The 17,103-nt window shown below is 36.1% G+C and overlaps 1 protein-coding gene across 5 annotated transcripts in view; it reads right to left on the reverse strand.

Annotated features, from left to right (window-relative positions):
- RAD17 (RAD17 checkpoint clamp loader component) overlaps nt 1-17,103 on the reverse strand; it is a 37,779-nt gene that overhangs the window by 18,303 nt on the left and 2,373 nt on the right. For all 5 annotated transcript variants that reach the window (XM_053907283.1, XM_053907284.1, XM_053907286.1 and 2 more), the window contains 7 exons: nt 15,000-15,254; nt 14,385-14,468; nt 10,236-10,392; nt 9,162-9,298; nt 8,011-8,063; nt 7,805-7,930; nt 7,643-7,712 (listed from right to left, as the gene is read on the reverse strand). In XM_053907283.1, the coding sequence (XP_053763258.1) occupies nt 7,643-7,712; nt 7,805-7,930; nt 8,011-8,063; nt 9,162-9,298; nt 10,236-10,392; nt 14,385-14,468; nt 15,000-15,254 (882 nt within the window). The remainder of the gene's footprint in view (nt 1-7,642; nt 7,713-7,804; nt 7,931-8,010; nt 8,064-9,161; nt 9,299-10,235; nt 10,393-14,384; nt 14,469-14,999; nt 15,255-17,103) is intronic.

Genomic DNA, 17,103 nt, shown 5'->3' on the forward strand with positions numbered 1-17,103 from the left:
ATAAAGTACATACTATATTCAGCTGTTAATGCTTTATCTGTTACATAAATTGCAAATATTTTCTTCCATTCCCAGGCTTGTATTTTAACTTAGCTTATCATGCCTTCTGTCATCTCCTAAGTGCTTTTTTTTTTTTTTTTAATGTTTATTTTTGAGAGAGACAGAGCATGAGCAGGGGAGGCGCAGAGAGAGAGAGAGGAAGACACAGAATCTGAAGCAGGCTCCAGGCTCTGAGCTGTCAGAACAGAGCCCTACACGGGGCTCGAACTCACGGACCATGAGATCATGACCTGAGCCGAAGTCTGATGCTTAATCAATTGAGCCACTCAGGAGCCCCTCTCCTAAGCTTTGTGAAGTAAATCCAGTGTTTTTAGGACTTCTGTTTCTTGCTTAGGAATACTTTCCTCCAAACCAAAGTCAGTATTTTTTCTTTTTCTTTGATTTTAGAGAGAGTGATGCAGGGGAGAGAGGGATGCACATGCAGGGGAGTGAGAGAGGGAGAGAGGGAAAGAGAGAGAGGGAGAGAGAGAGAGAGAGGGAGAAAGAGAGAGGGAGAGAGGGAGAGAGGGAGAGAGGGAGAGAGGGAGAGAGGGAGAGAGGAGGAGAGAGGAATGGAGAGGGAGGGGGAGGGAGAATCTGAAGTAGGCTCCACACTCAATCCAGAGCCCCATGTGGGGGGCTCCATCCCACAACCTTGGGATCATGACCGGAGCCAAAATCAAGAGTCAGGCACTCAACCAACTGAGCCACCCAGGCACCCCAGAACTTCAGTCTACCTAAAAATTATTTTTGTGCATAGTATAAAGATGCAACCTTATGTCTTTCCATATGGATATCCAATTGTGCAAATACTACTTAATTTTAATAGTCTCCTCTTTCTCCAGTAACGTAAAATACCACTTTCTTATACAGAAAATTGCCATTTACACATACTGATCTATTTCTGTGTTTCTTCTCATTTTATTCTTTTTTGTCTATTACTGTGCCAATATTATGCAGGTGTGATATGTATAATTTTATATTATGCTCCAATACCTACAGAGCAAGTCTCTCTTCATTATTCCTTTATAAAATTTTCTTGCTCATGCCTGTGAATTTCTCTTCCAGATTAACTTCATTTTTATTGTGAATACGTTTATTTTATTTAAAATTTTAAATGAGTATTTCTTTTTGAAAAATTCTAGTATGGTAGTTGCCAAAAAGGAAATGTAATTTAAAATCATGATCCTTGGTAGTTGAAGGAAATACCATGGATGTTAATTACTCTGCATATACAACTGTGGTTGAAATGTGTGATCACACTTTACATACTTAATAATACAGAAAAGACTAAAGACCTTTTTTCTTATAAAAACAGAGAAACATCTATTTAAACTTAAAAAAAAACCAAAAAACCTAAGATATTCAACATTCTTTCTTATAACTAGGGGCACCTGGGTGGCTCAGTCGGTTGAGCATCTGACTCTTGATTTCAGCTCAGGTCATGATCCCAGAGTTCTGGGATCAAGCCCCGTGTCAGGCTCGGCACTGGTCATGGAGCCTGCTTGGGATTTGAGATTCTTTCTTTCTTTCCCTCTGGGCCTCTCCCCTGCTCGAGCTGTCTAAAATAAAAATAAAACATTATTTAATAAAAAAGATGTCAACACTCTTTCTTAATTTAATTAACTGAGGTGCAGAATGCCAGAGATTAAACTCTTAATCTTCCTATAACATCATTATCATCTTTGGAGACTCCAGACAGCATCCTAACAATTGATTTTATAAAAGTTTGAAGGATTTGAAGTGTGCTGGTTATTGCTCCTGTGATGTAACGTATCAACAATAAACTCAATGTATACTAGTTTTAGGTGCACCTGGTTGACTCAGTAGAGCATGAGACTCTTGATCTCGGGCTTGTAAGTTCAAGCCCCACAATGGGTGTAGAGATAACTTAAAAAATCTTGAGGCACCAAGGTGGCTCAGTCGGTCAAGTGTCCAACTCTTGACTTTGTCTCAGGTCATAATGTCACAGATTTGTGAGATTGTACCCTGAGCAGGGAGCCTGCTTGAGAGTATCTCTCTTCCTCTCTGCCTCTCCCCCACTCACTTGTGCTCACTCACTGTCTCAAAAATAAATGAGTAAACTTAAAAAAATAAAAACTAAATTTAAAAATCTTAAATACAATGAAATTTTTAAAAAAATTTTTATTTATATTTAAGAGGTAGAGACAGAACATGAGTGGGAGAAGGGCAGAGAGAGAAGGAAACACAGAATCTGAATAAGGCTCCAGGCTCTGAGCTGTTAGCACAGAACCTGATGTGGGGCTCAAATTCATGAGCTATGAGATCATGACATGAGCCAAAGTCAGACACTTAACCAACTGAGCCACCCAGGTGCCCCAAGTATACTAGTTCTAACATTCTTGCAGGTCAACTACTTAAAGTGCAACATGTTAACTACACAACAAAAAAGTCATGTTATCTTTTTTTTTTTTCAATTTTTTAACGTTTCTTCATTTTTGACAGACAGAGCATGAGCGGGGAAGGGGCAGAGAGAGGGAGACACAGAATCTGAAACGGGCTCCAGGCTCTGAGCTGTCAGGCACAGAGCCTGACATGGGGCTCGAACTCACAAATTGCAAGATCCTGACCTGAGTCAAAGTCAGACGCTAACCGACTGAGCCACCCAGGCACCCCATCTCTCTTTTTTAAAAAGTTTATTTATTTTTGAGAGGGAGAATGAACGGGGGAGGAGTGGAGACAGAAGGAGAGACAAAATCCCAAGCAGGCTCCACACTGTCAGCACAGAGCTCCATGCGAGGGCCAAATTCACAAGCTGTGAGATCACGACCTGAGCCCAAACCAAGAGCTGGATGCTTAACCAACTGAGCCACCTAGGCGCCCCCATGGTATATTTTTTACTATTCCAACACAACTTATTAAAGTGAATGCCATTTGCAATTGAATGATTTGGTCTTTTTTTTTTTTTTAATGTTTATTTTTGAGAGAGAGAAAGTCAGAGTGCAAGCAGGGGAGGGGGAGAGAGAGAGAGAGAGAAAGAGGGAGAGACAGGATCCAAAAGCAGGCTCCAGGCTCTGAGGTGTCAGCACAGAGCCCGATGCGGGGCTCGAACTCACAAACTGTGAGATCATGATCTGAGCCAAAGTAGGATGCTTACCCAACTGAACTACCTAGGTACCCCTGATGATTTAGTCTTAAAAAAATTTTTGAGTTAATGTGGTAAGCTGCTATATGTTGACTATGTCTATTAGTTCTTGATGTTTAGTAAATAAAGTATTTAAAAATAATAATTTGTAGTTATGCTCCTAGTAGAGAACGTAGATTTATTTTCAAAAAGACATAAAAAAAACACAAGTAATCCTACCATCCAGAACTAACCACACTCAGCATTTTTATGTAGTTTCTTCTAGTATGTATGGGTGTAAGTATAACATGCATTCTGTTATTGAAAATTATTTTGTTTTAGCACAGTGAACTGGAGTGAGAACAAAACTTCAAACCTATCTGATACTTAATAGTTGTGAGATATTATGCAAGTCATTTCCCCCCAAAAGCTGTCTCTTCATCCATAAAATGGGGATTATGTACCAATTTTGTACAGTTGTAATGAGGTTTAATAAGATCAGGTATATAACAATACTTTGCTTAGTGCCTGATGCATATTAAGAGCTGAAGATGAATTTTTTTTCATTTTTTTAAAATGTTTTATTTTATTTTTAAGACAGAGAGACAGAGCATGAGTGGTTAGGGGCAGAAAGAGAAGGAGACACAGAATCTGAAGCAGGCTCCAGGCTCTGAGCTGTCAGCACAGAGCCCGATGCGGGGCTCGAACTCATGGAGTATGAGATCATGACCTGAGCCAAAGTTGGACGCTTAACCAACTGAGCCACCCAGGTGCCCCTAAATATATAATTTCTATTGTTAGCATTATAACTTTGTACCTTACTATTGTTATTATTATTTTAATGTTTACTTTTGAGAGAAACAGAGTATGAGCAGGGGAGGGGCAGAGAGAGAGACACACACACAGAATCCAAAAGAGGCTACAGGCTGTGAGCTGTCAGCACAAACCCTGATGTGGGGCTCGAATCCATGAACCGTGACATCATGACCTGAGCCAAAGTCAGACACTTAACTGACTGAGCCACCCAGGTGCCCCTTGCACCTTATTATTTTTAACTTGACATTAAGTTAAAATACATTAATTCGTATTTTCCAATATCACTAAATATTCTCAAAACACTAATTAATGACATGACACCTCATCATAATAACTGCTCCCTCTATTATTGGAGTCTGCCTATAATTTTTCACTATTAATAGTTTTTACTTATTCAGTTAAGTGCTTTTCATACATACATTTTTTTGTTTGATCCTCAAAGCAACCTCTCTCTTGAAGATTTCCCTCAGTTTCTATGATCCAAGTGGTGCAAAAAAATTTATTATGTTTCATTTAAGATCTAGTTGATTTGTAGTAGTAGGCTCCCCCTAGAACCATGCTGCTGGGAGAAGTTCCATCAATTTATTTTAACATAATGTTGATGTCAAAGATAGAAAAAATGATGCATTAAAAATGACAACATGGGAACGCAAGCTGGTGCAGCCACTCTGGAAAACAGCATGGAGCTTTCTCAAAAAACTAAAGATAGAACTACCCTAAGACCCAGCAATTGCACTAGTAGGCATCTATCCAAGAGATACAGGTGTACTGTTTCGAAGGGACACATGCACCCCCATGTTTGTAGCAGCACTATCCACAAGAGCCAAAGTATGGAAAGAGCCCAAATGTCCATCGATGGATAAATGGATAAAGAAGATGTGAAATATATACACAATGGAGTATTACTTGGCAATCAAAAAGAATGAAATCTTGCCATTTGCAACTACGTGGATGGAACTTAGGGTATTATGCTAAGCGAAATTAGTCAGAGAAAGACAAATATCATATGACTTCACTCATATGAGGACTTTTTAGAGACAAAACAGATGAACATAAGGGAAGGGAAACAAAAATAATATAAAAACAGGGAGGGGGACAAAACAGAAGAGACTCATAAATACGGAGAACAAACTGAGGGTTACTGGAGGGGTTGTGGGAGGGGGGATGGGCTAAATGGGTAAGGGGCATTAAGGAATCTGCTCCTGAAATCATTGTTGCACTATATGCTAACTACTTTGGATGTAAATTTAAAACAAAATAATAAATTAAAAAAAATAAACATCACTTCCTTGACAAAAAAAAGAAAGAAAAGAAAAATTCCATAGACAAATAACTCAGAGTAATTTATGTCACAGATCAGGGGCTAAGCAAAGGTTAATTCCCCTTGGCTTACAGATGTACAAACCAGTTTAAGAAGCTTTTCTTATATGGAACCAATGATTTATTTGATTTTTTGTTCCCAAACTCATCAGAAAGTTAGTTTATTTTACAGAAAAAAAAGTCTACACCAATTTTTTTCTGGAGGTTTTTCTTTTTCCATTTATATTTATTTGCACACCAACAAAGCTCATTCTGCCAAATCAATAGTTTCAAATATTTTAGATTGTCCTTTTTGGTCAATAACACTGGTTTTGGTTTAAAAGCCATAAAAACCACAGGGAAGAAATATAAATCTGTTTAAAATAGTTTGTATAGGGGCGCCTGGGTGGCTCAGTCGGCTGAGCATCCGACTTCAGCTCAGGTCATGATCTCACAGTTCGTGAGTTCGAGCCCCGCGTCGGGCTCTGTGCTGACAGCTCAGAGCCTGGAGCCTGCTTCTGCTTCTGTGTCTCCCTCTCTCTCTGCCCCTCCCCTGTTCATCCTCTGTCTCTCTCTGTCTCAAAAATAAATAAACGTTAAAAAAAAATTTTTTTTAATTAAAAAAATAAAAAATAAAAAATAAAATAGTTTGTATAGATACAAGCATGGTAATAAAGTTTGGGAATAGTTAATACATACTATTTTTATAATGGCAGTGATAGTAATGTTAACATTAATACCTTAAAGTCTAATAATCATACCACTAAATTAACAGGTATTATATTATTAACATTTTACATTTTCTTCTTAATATAATAGCTCAAAAGAGCTGAATGTTCTGTACCCAAGGACTTCATAATATTTTAATCACTGGATTGTGCTAGAAATAGAGATTTTAAGACCACACAGAATTACAAATGTCAACTTCAAAGCTCAAAAAATCAACTTATGATTAATTCATCAATAAAGTCAAAGGACAAATTTGAACTTTACTTTTACACACTAGACCAATCGTTTGGCTGATGAAACTAATTTGACTGATTCGGTACCTTAAAGGAAAAAACAGGGGCGCCTGGGTGGCTCAGTCGGTTAAGTGTCTGACTTCGGTTCAGGTCATGATCTTGCAATCCATGAGTTCGAGCCCTGCGTCGGGCTCTGTGCTGACAACTCAGAGCCCGGAGCCTGTTTCAGATTCTGTGTCACCCTCTCTCTCTGACCCTCCCCCATTCATGCTCTGTCTCTCTCTGTCTCAAAAATAAATAAACGTTAAAAAAATTTTTTTTTTTAAAAAGGAAAAAACAATTTACCATTTAAATAATAACTACCATGGTACTGGCTCCTATGAAACCCCATCTGTTTTTATTTGATAAAGTATACAAATAATATAAAACTATAATTACAGTTAAAACATCATTATTTGTCATTGAAAAACATTAAATCACAGAAATTCCTTGGTTCTGAAACTCTCATTTTTAACGAATTGAATTATTCAAGTTAACATTGCAACTGTATACACAATAAAAAAATGTAACTGTGACTCCACAAATAAAAACAGAATTGTAATTTAAAAAAAAAATGACAATAGCCATTTCACCAAAACGTTAATATATCTAATACTACTGAACTGTACACTTAAAAATGGTTAAGACGGTATAGTTAATAACACTGTATTAAATATTTTAAAGGTACTAAGAGAGTAGATCTGAAATGTTCTCACCACAAAAAAGAAGTGGTAATGACACGACTTGGTGGTATTGTGTAATGCCACAGTGGTAAGCATTTTGCAATATGTTAAGTGTATCAAATCAGCGTGTTGTATACCTTAAACTTATGAATGTTGTATGCCAAGTATAGTCCATAATATCAGAAAATACATGGTTAAGATGGTAAATTTTATGTTTCTTACCACAATAAAAATGTTAGATTAAAAAAAAAAAAACTGACAACAGGACAAATGTAGAGTTGGAGTGTTGATGACTCCTACCTAAACGTCAGGAAACAGTCTCTTGATAATCGACACAATTTAGAATACTAAGCCAAGGAAAGAACTATTTACTTCAATATGAAAGAGAAAGTGAGGTTTAATAGTAGAAAAAGGTTAAAGATTCTTTTTTTTAAGTAGGCTCCACGCCCACTGTGGAGCCCAACAAAGGGCTTGAACTCATGACCTTGAGACCAAGACCTGAGCCAACATCAAGAGTCAAACGCTTAACCGAATGAACCACCCAGGCACCCCCGGATTTCTAAAACTATTTCCTGCCTTTCCTAAAATGACAGGCCTTACAAATGTAATAAAATATTTTAATTCTAAAAACTGAAATAATATGTGTCTCTAACTCTGCAAGTTTCACTTTCTATAAATAAAATATAAGATTCAGATTAATCAGTTCTTAAGAGATTTACCTTATTAGCTTCCATGGTCACTATTCGATTAAGAAATTTCATCATAATTGTTGGTGCCACAGGGTTAAAACTGTCAAAAGTTTTATAAAGAAAGATAAGGGTTAGATGATTACCTAAAAATATAACTTGTGAATGTGAGCATAACAAGAATTTCATTCTTACCTAATGTTTGATATAGCACACTCTTCCTGAATTTCTTTGGGAAACAGTAACCTTTGATTATTATCTCCACCAAGACTGTCAGAGATTATAAATATTAGAGGACACCGACCAGTATGCACATATTTCCTAAAATAAAGTATAGCAATGTTGAAATTTAAGCTATTGCCATTTAATTCAAAGTTTGAGAAAACTTCACTGAAACTCACCTGAGAATTTCATGTAAAGTATGAGAATCTCGATAAAACTGGTTAGGTAAATCCTATTGAAAAATGATAAATACTAGTTTAGTTTTATTCTTGTGTAAATTTATTTTCAGATTTATATTTACCAAATTAGGAAAAAATGTCACCTATTCAACGTAGTGTAACTAGAACTTTTATAGAAATTAAGGAAGACATGAAAAAGCTGATGTCCTATCCAGTAAAATGCATCAATGGGAAACCCAAGTTTCAGTTCAAATTTCTTAAGGTCACTACTAGTTACAGTATTTTCACTAAGACACCACTTTCTAAAATCCTTCCTTTTTTTTTTAAGTTTATTTATTTTGCAAGAAAGAAAGTGAGAAGGGGAGGGGTAGGGGGAGGGAGGGAGGGGAAGAGAGGGAGGGAGGGAGGGAGAGAGAGAGGGAGAGGGAGGGAGGGAGGGAGGGAGAGAGAGGGGGAGAGAGAGGGGGAGAGAGAGGGGGAGAGAGGGGGGAGAGAGAGGGGGAGAGAGGGGGAGAGAGAGGGGGGAGAGAGAGAGAGGGTGAGAGAGAGAGAGAGGAGGGGGAGAGAGAGAGAGGGGGGAGAGAGAGAGAGAGTGGGGGAGAGAGAGAGAGGGGGAGAGAGAGAGAGAGGGGGGGAGAGAGAGAGAGGGGGAGAGAGAGAGAGGGGGAGAGAGAGAGAGGGGGAGAGAGAGAGAGGGGGAGAGAGAGAGAGGGGGAGAGAGAGAGAGGGGGAGAGAGAGAGAGGGGGAGAGAGAGAGAGGGGGAGAGAGAGAGAGAGAATATGAATGAATCCCAAGCAGGCTTTTCACTGTCAACGCAGACCTGATACCGAGCTTGAACTTACGAATTGCTAGATCATGACCTGAGCCGAAATCAAGAGTCAGATGCTCAAATGACTGAGCCACCCAGGCACCCTTCAAATTATTTCTTTTGCTTTTTCCACACTTACATCATTAAAATTCTAAAGTTCATCAACTGATAGCTACTCTATTCAAGTTTACTGGAAAAGACCTGAGGTTTCTGCTATCACAGAGCCTTTACATTATATTTTACCACGATTAATACTATGGAGAGAGTTAACGCCACTATCAGTAAGATATATCTTGTAATTATTTACTCAATAGTTAGTAGGATCTCAAAATTTGTCCGTACTTCAACCAGAATTATCCTCTTATCAGTTGTCAGATCATCTCCAAGCATCTGTAGTTTGTTATATTTTGTTGCTCTTAGCAGAAACTCTTTAAAAACTGTTATCTGAGATTGATAGGGAAATACTTGGAAGCTTGATTCTGAAAGAAAACACATTCAACATTTTTACTCTCAACAAATTATGCACACATCAGCACCACACATATGTACTTAATATACATATATATGTTACTGAATACATTCACATATACCTGAAGGAGCTCACAAAATTGTGGATTTTTTTCTAATTAGGCAAAACTGTTCAAATTCAAAATAAGATATACATTTCAAAAGACAAGAGTCATCATGGACCACAGTGAATTTTCTATACCAATGAATGTAATATGGAATTAAATAACTTCAGAATACAGCTGTCAGTATAATAGTCACCCAACTGGTAAAAACATTTATGTCTTTGCCTGTAAAATGAAGACACTCCAAATGAGTGTGCTATGAATCAATTGATCAGACTTAATCCTCAAAGAATCCCATTCTCCTCTACTGGAGGCAACTTTCCCCTCTTCTCTTGAAATTACTACTCTCTAAAACTGGGAAGTATCAAAGAAAATGCTCTCATATGGTTTCATTTGATTGCTATTCTTATTTTATGAAGTTATTAATAGTGGTCAGATGTCAATCTAGCATACGAGTGACAACACATAATTTCTTCTAAAAACATATACCCAAAAATCTTGGGAATCTCAAGAATATAGATGGGGAGTTTCTTTCTTTCTTTTTTTTTTTTTTTTTTTTTAATTTTTTTTAATGTTTATTTATTTATTTTGAGAGACAGAGACAGAGCATGAGCAGGGGAGAAGCAGAGAGAGAGACACAGAAACCGAAACAGGCTCCAGGCTCTGAGCTGTCAGCACAGAGCCCGACACGGGGCTCAAACTTACAAACCGTCAGATCATGACCTGTGCCGAAGTCGGACACTTAACCGACTGAGCCACCCAGGCACCCTAGATGGGGAGTTTCAAACCTCCTTTAAACATAGACTTTTCCCACTATTTCCACTACCTTCACAGCAAATCTTACCAGAATTAAAGATCTCCTTGAAATCATCTTTTTGGAAGTCTGGTAAAATTGGATTGATCCACTCTTGTACTTGAATACCATGCTCCTTTGATAGTATTTTTAGAGTTGTTGTTTTCCCACATCCAGGAGGACCTGTTATTAATAAAACAGATCCACCCTAAAACCAAATACAAACATTAATAAAAAATCAAAATCACCTGGAATGCTAGAGTATTTTGTTTGAATTTTCTTTCTAAATATTAATTACTTCTACAAATATTTACTAAATTTCTGGTATAAAGTGACTAAATTTTACAATGATGCTATCTGGATTATACCAACTGTATAAAATAAATCATAAGTATTTTATGACTATAAAATAAGATAGTCTTTTTCCTAAAATTTAAGTATAGCTTCTGATAATTCTTCCATTCTTGCATTATGTCCCTACTAAGGTCTACTTAGCAGCTAAATTAAAACAACTAAATGTCAATTAGATTGAGCAGGTAATGTCTGAAACAAATATTTTTAGAGGTTACCTGAATTCAAAAACCCAATCTTAATACAAACCTCTCTTTCAATTATACACTTTAGTATTAAATAAGTATAATATCCTTATAGGAAGATCTTCGTTTGGATATCAAATTTTTTAAGAAAAGTGTATTACGAAACATCTTTTCCAGAATTAGAACTCTAAAGACAGACTAGAGGTTGTAGGTCACAGTAATATCTCCTCATATTATCAATCTGATAAAAAAGTTAAATCTAAAAAAATATCAGGGGAAGATTTCCTAATCCCCTGGTGGACTGTAATCCTTACTCAACTGTTTACCTTTACTAACTAGTATAAAAAGGGCTCTTGTACTTGGCCCCAGAAGAGAACCAGTCCCATTTTTTAAAACAAATAAGTGCATGAATTATAGTGCTATCTATCGGCCATGATTTTAACGATTGAAAAATATGGGGCACCTAGGTGGCTCAGTTGGTTAAGCATCTGACTTCAGCTCAGGTCATGATCTCGTGGTTTTTGAGTTCAAGCCCTGCGTCAGGCTCTGTGCTGACAGCTCAAAGCCTGGAGTCTGCTTTGGACTCTTTGTCTCCCCCTCTCTCTGCCCCTCCCGTACTGGAGCTCTATCTTTCTCTGTCTCTCAATAATGAATAAGCATTAAAAAAAAAAAAAAAAAGTGTAAATACATATATATATATATATATATATATATATATATATATATATGTTAAACATGGTGTCTTTAAACCAAAACAAATATAAAACAAGGTTATATATTGATGACTTGATGTAAATATGGCCAGAGGATGATTCTGCAGGAACCTAACTACTTATTTCTCTCAGGAACTATGGTTCAGTATTCGCTGTTTCTAGTAACTTTACAGGACATGCCTAATGTAAGTAATGAGAACTGACTACCACCAAGCAGATTACTTTTAAAAAAAGAAGAGGAAGATCAACATGGGCACCCATGTATTTTTCTTATGTAATAAAGTTAAGTGTCTTGTTTTTTGATACAGTGAGCACAGCCACATAGCAAAAGCTTTGCTTCCAGTAAGAGAAGTGGGAGGTAGGTAGAACACTAAAGCATAAAGACTTGTGTGTTAATGTTCCCATCGCCTAAAATAGAGTTTTTTCTATTTTTTATTGAAGTATAAATGACATAACCTATTAGTTTCAAGTGTACACATAATGATTTGATATTTTTATACACTATAAAATGATGACTTTTATACACTATAAAATGATGACTATAAGTCTACTTATCATTTCACCATACAAAGTTATTAATTATTGACTATATCCCCTATATACATTTTCATCACATTGTAATAGTTTTACCATATTTTAAGGAAAGATGCTGCCCTGAAAAATTAAATTCAGCAGATATTTGAAGTACTTACAATAAATTTAAGAAAAAATAATTTTAGCTTGCCCACAGAAAAATCTAGAAGTCACCAAATTTTTTTTTTGAATAAAAATGTCTTGTAATTACTGACATCATTGGACTTTTGTATAATAAAGAGTGTATGATTGGTAACACTCTAACTTCTTGGAGGGAAGAAGCTTTTAAAATTGTAGAGGAAATATTTTCCAAAATACCAACATGTGCACACACATACCTAAGTTCATTAGAGTATTAACAGTAACACAAGTAGGTTTAGCACATGATAATGTTTACATTATCAAGGTATTGGTAAGTGAGACAACATAGTGAACACTAAAAAGATATAAATATTAGCTCAGCTAAGAAAATGCCTGGATGTAAGAAGTGTGTCAGGGAAACTGCCCAAGAATCTGTACTCACAAAAGAGAGAGGGGAGATTTTTTGAGCCAGCAGAGGAATACCAATGCTGACACTGCAAATCTACCTTAAATACATTATCTCAACACTAAACCAAATGGTTAGATCCACAGACCAGACAGAAAAAAACCTCAATTCAAAAGAGAAAGACCTGTTACCACTGGAGGCAACTAAAACACAAACCCCTTCATCTCAAAGTTGAAAACTAAAGGCAATCCATTAAAATCTATCCTGTGTTTCCAATTGGAATTGTATTTAAACGTAGTTACATAGCCCCAATTAACATTGGCAAACTTCTGTATAGAAAACTGCCAGCTAACAATTATAGAAAAGTAGAATTTAAAAATCACCATTTTGCAATCTTAACAAAGTAAACTGATTCAGGCAGAGACTGCAAATGGATGCTAAAGCATTTTGGTGAAAGGCTGCTGGGGAACTGGACATATAACATTGTCAAATTTTCTCCCCATAGATTATATGGCAGTTGCAAGGGAAACTTTTCTCACAATGAAGATTTTTTACTATCATTTCCTTAATTTAGTGAAAACTTAACATCAAAGACAGTAGGAAAACCAAACATCTTTTCTCATATGGGACAACATAAAACATACACCATACAACACAGAATATTCTTACAAAAATGTTCAACTTGAGTCTAATCAAGCCCTTAATTCAAACTTCCAGATTACAGGAAATGCAGGATAGAAGAACAAGTTAGACATCATGAAGAGGAAACAATCTGACAAATTTAGAATGTGAGAGTTCTGCGTATCACCAGACCTGGTCTCTTCACAATGTCTTAGAGAAAAAGAGAGAGTGAAGTGTACTGTTCTAGATTTTAAAAGACCTAAGAGGTGTAACAATCCATTGCAATGGGTGTTCCCTGATTAGATCCTCGTTGTAACAAATCAGCTGTAAATGACATTTTGGAGACAAATGGATAAATGTGCATATGAAATGAGCATTAGATAACATTAGGGAATTATAACTAATTTTGTTAGAGTAATGGTACATATAGTTAATTAAGAAAATGTTTATTTAAAAAAAAGAGGCATACTGATGTTTCTAAAAATCTGACTGAAATGTCACTTACCTATAATTTACTTTAAAATACTTGAAAGTGAAAAATGACGGGTACTTTATGGGAGTATGAGTTTTTTTATTATTCTACTTTCCTTTACATTTGAAAAAATCTCAGAAAAAGTAAGTTTAAAAAAAGAGAGAAAGAGAGGCACCTGGGTGGCTCAGTCAGTTGGCTCAGGTCATGATCTCGCGGTTTGTGAGTTCGAGCCCCACACCGGGCTCTGTGTTGACAACTCAGAGCCTGGAGTCTGCTTCGGATTCTGTGTCTCCCTCTCTCTCTGTCCCTCCCCTCTTCACACTCTGTCTCTCTCATGAAATAAACAAACATTAAAATAAAAAAAAAAAGGAGAGAGAGAAAGAATATTCTAGCTTGGAAGCCAAGAGTAATTACAGAATTAGGAAGTGAAACAAAAAAATTAGCCTTAAAATGAATGACTGTTTCAGGCTATATTTAATACAAAAACTAGTAAGTAATTTGCCTCTTGCTTCAGCAAGAGATGATCAGATATGCTAAATATGCTAGCACCCTAACCGGTTTATTATGCTTTATGATGACTTACGAGGGCATAAGTGGGAGACAGGTGTAAGTAAAGGAGAAAACTCAAAGTCTGAGTCTTTTAGTAAAACTTGAAGCAGTAAACCAAAGACTTTTAATGTATGTGATCTGGACTTAATGAACAATGTCATCCTAAAAGTTTAACTTCTTACAACCAACCATAAATAAGAGAAACATTTGATGTTAATATATTGTAAAACACATTTCTTATCAAATTACCTGTTTTGGTTGCCTTTCTAAGACTTTAGCTTTTAACCAGGTTTCAACTTCTTCAATTTTCTTTTTATGCACAGCAAGTTCATGCTAAAAATTTCAAGTTTAAAATAAACAATTTTAGCCCAAGGATTTTTGGTACATTAGTACACATGAATCTAAATTAAGCATTTTTAATGAAAAAACTAGCAAACAAGTAACACATGAGGTAACTAAAAGTCTTTGTTATTACACTTAATTTTTTATATTGTTATGGAAAAATTCCGTTCTTACGCTGATACCTTTTTATGAAAATTTGGAGCAGGTCTGGAATTTTATAATTTTTTTTAAATCCTCAAATACATTTTGGGAAGGGAATAAACAGAGGGAGGTGTTATACTTAAGAAAAAAATAAACAGATCAATTCTATGTTGGGTTAAATTAAATCTAACACAAATAAGCAATGGTCCAACTTTGGAAGAACTTGAGAAATGCTAAACAACGGAAAATAAAAAAAACCTAGGAACTATTGTTTTTTTCTAATTCATTCATTCAGATTTTTATGAGTAATCATCTGAAAATGCACATTCCTCTCCTTCCTGAAATTAAATTACGTACACTTGTTTGTATCCTACTTAGTACCTGAGTTTCTGGTTTGTATTTATCCACCCATGGTTCGTTTTCAGATAAATAGTCTTTTGAATTTTCTGGACCATAAATCTGTTCTGAAGACAGTGGCTTTTCTCTTTTTCTAGCTGGAAATCTGCTACTTTCTAATCTGGAAGGCACATTTTTTCTTCTGTGACTTGCGTTATTCACATGTAACGACGTGGCAGTAATAGAGATGCCTGTATTCTCTGAAAAATCATCAAATGATGGGTCTACCCAATCTGTTACCTGAAAAAAAGAAATGTAAATATATTTTCTGCTTCTATTCCCTATGTAAGTAAGCTACAAAAAATATATTCATATACTTGCAATATCTCAAACAAAAATCTCACAACTTAATTCTTTAAGTAAATCTGGCTTTATATCTATTAGTTATTTTTTTACTTCATGCTAGGTACAAATGCATACTTGTTCACTTAACCAAGATAATGATGAATGCCATCTAAAGGAATATAGAATACAAACGTAATTCTTTTTACTAATTACAATATTCCCAGTATAGAATAGACTGATTATTCTTAAACTCATTGGTAGACTAAAACAAGAATATTAAAACTAAGTACCAAAAAAGAAGCAAAACTAAATAAGGAAATAGACTGTTAAAATATATATATTTTAACCATAAGAAGAGTGATACTTCTGCCTTGACCAGATTAATACATTCACAAACTAAGAACCACTGCATACTTATCCAAATAATCCTTATCAGCTTTGACTTTTATGAAGGTACAGTCTAAGAATCCTGATGCTATGAATAATTTGTTCTTTTTTTAAGTTTATTTATTGTCAAAGAGAAAGAAAGCACCAGTGGGGGAGGTTCAGAGAGAGAGAGAGGTAAGAGAGAGAACCCCAAGCAGACGCAGCATTACCAGCACAGAGCCCAATGTGGGGCTCCAACTCATGAGCCGTGAGATCAGGACCTGAGATGAAGGCGTATGCTCAACTGAATGAGTCACACAGGCACCCCGCTATGAATAATTTCTAATTATGACTTGATTATATTTCTCTTTAGCCTGTAAAGCAAATACTATTTTCAATAAAGGGAGGCAGGCTTTCCAAGGAGGATGATCTGTTTCTTAGATTTGTCTAGGAAAACAGAATTGGGATAATAGAACAGGAAAATCAGTGAGTTCTATCTCATGTGCTTCTGGTCTCTAGAAACTGTTGGTCTCTCTACAGTTCCCTTTATCATCAACTTTTCTTTAGAATCCTTTGTATGGATACACAGAGAAAAATGACGAATTAAGCAATTTAAACCTAAAAATATTTAGGGGTGTCTGGGTGGCTCAGTTGGTTAAGCGTCCAACTCTTGATTTCGGCTCAGGTCATCATCTCACACTCGTGAGATCGAGCCCCACGAAGGGCTCTGTGCTGACAACACAGAGCCTGCTTCAGATCCTGTGTCCCTCTCTCTCCACCCTTCCCTGGCTTGTGTGCTCTTGCGCTCTCTCAAACATAAGCAAACATTAAAAAAAAAACAAAACCTAAAAGTATTTGGGAGTATTAAAAAGTTCTTTTTAGTAACTAAAATTTTTAAGATGAAATTTCTTAACATTCCTACAGTGTAAATCTAGAAAAACCTAGCTTAGTACTGGCTTGTGAAATTCCCTGGCTGGGTAACAAGGGGAAACCTAGGGTACATTTTCATTGAATACTCAGCCATAGTTGTGTACCACATATTAGACAATGCTAAGGAAATGCAAGTTGAGATTTAGAAGTATTTTAGGAATGAAAGTCACACTTCACTCCCACTTTAAGGACAAAAAGTTAGGAATATTATCACCAGTGGGTAAAGGAATGAAGACCTGTGGGAAAAAAATTCAGTCATAGCCACCTAATTCATTTCCTCTTCTCCAAGACTGTTAGTGGCAATACAATTTTGGCTCTTTTCTTGTATTTTAAGAGTATGTAAAAATATCATTTGCTATAGTAAACCTTTTGATAGCAAATCTGATATCGCAATTCTTTTTTTTTTTTTTTAATGTTTATGTATTTTTGAGATCAGGGGAGAGGCAGAGAGAGAGGGAGACAAAGGATCCAAAATGGGCTCTGCACTCACAGCAGACAGCCCAAATGC

Source organism: Panthera pardus, unplaced genomic scaffold (assembly GCF_024362965.1).
Source record: "Panthera pardus isolate Hobbes unplaced genomic scaffold, ASM2436296v1 HiC_scaffold_2, whole genome shotgun sequence".
NCBI classification, from domain to species: domain Eukaryota; kingdom Metazoa; phylum Chordata; class Mammalia; order Carnivora; family Felidae; genus Panthera; species Panthera pardus.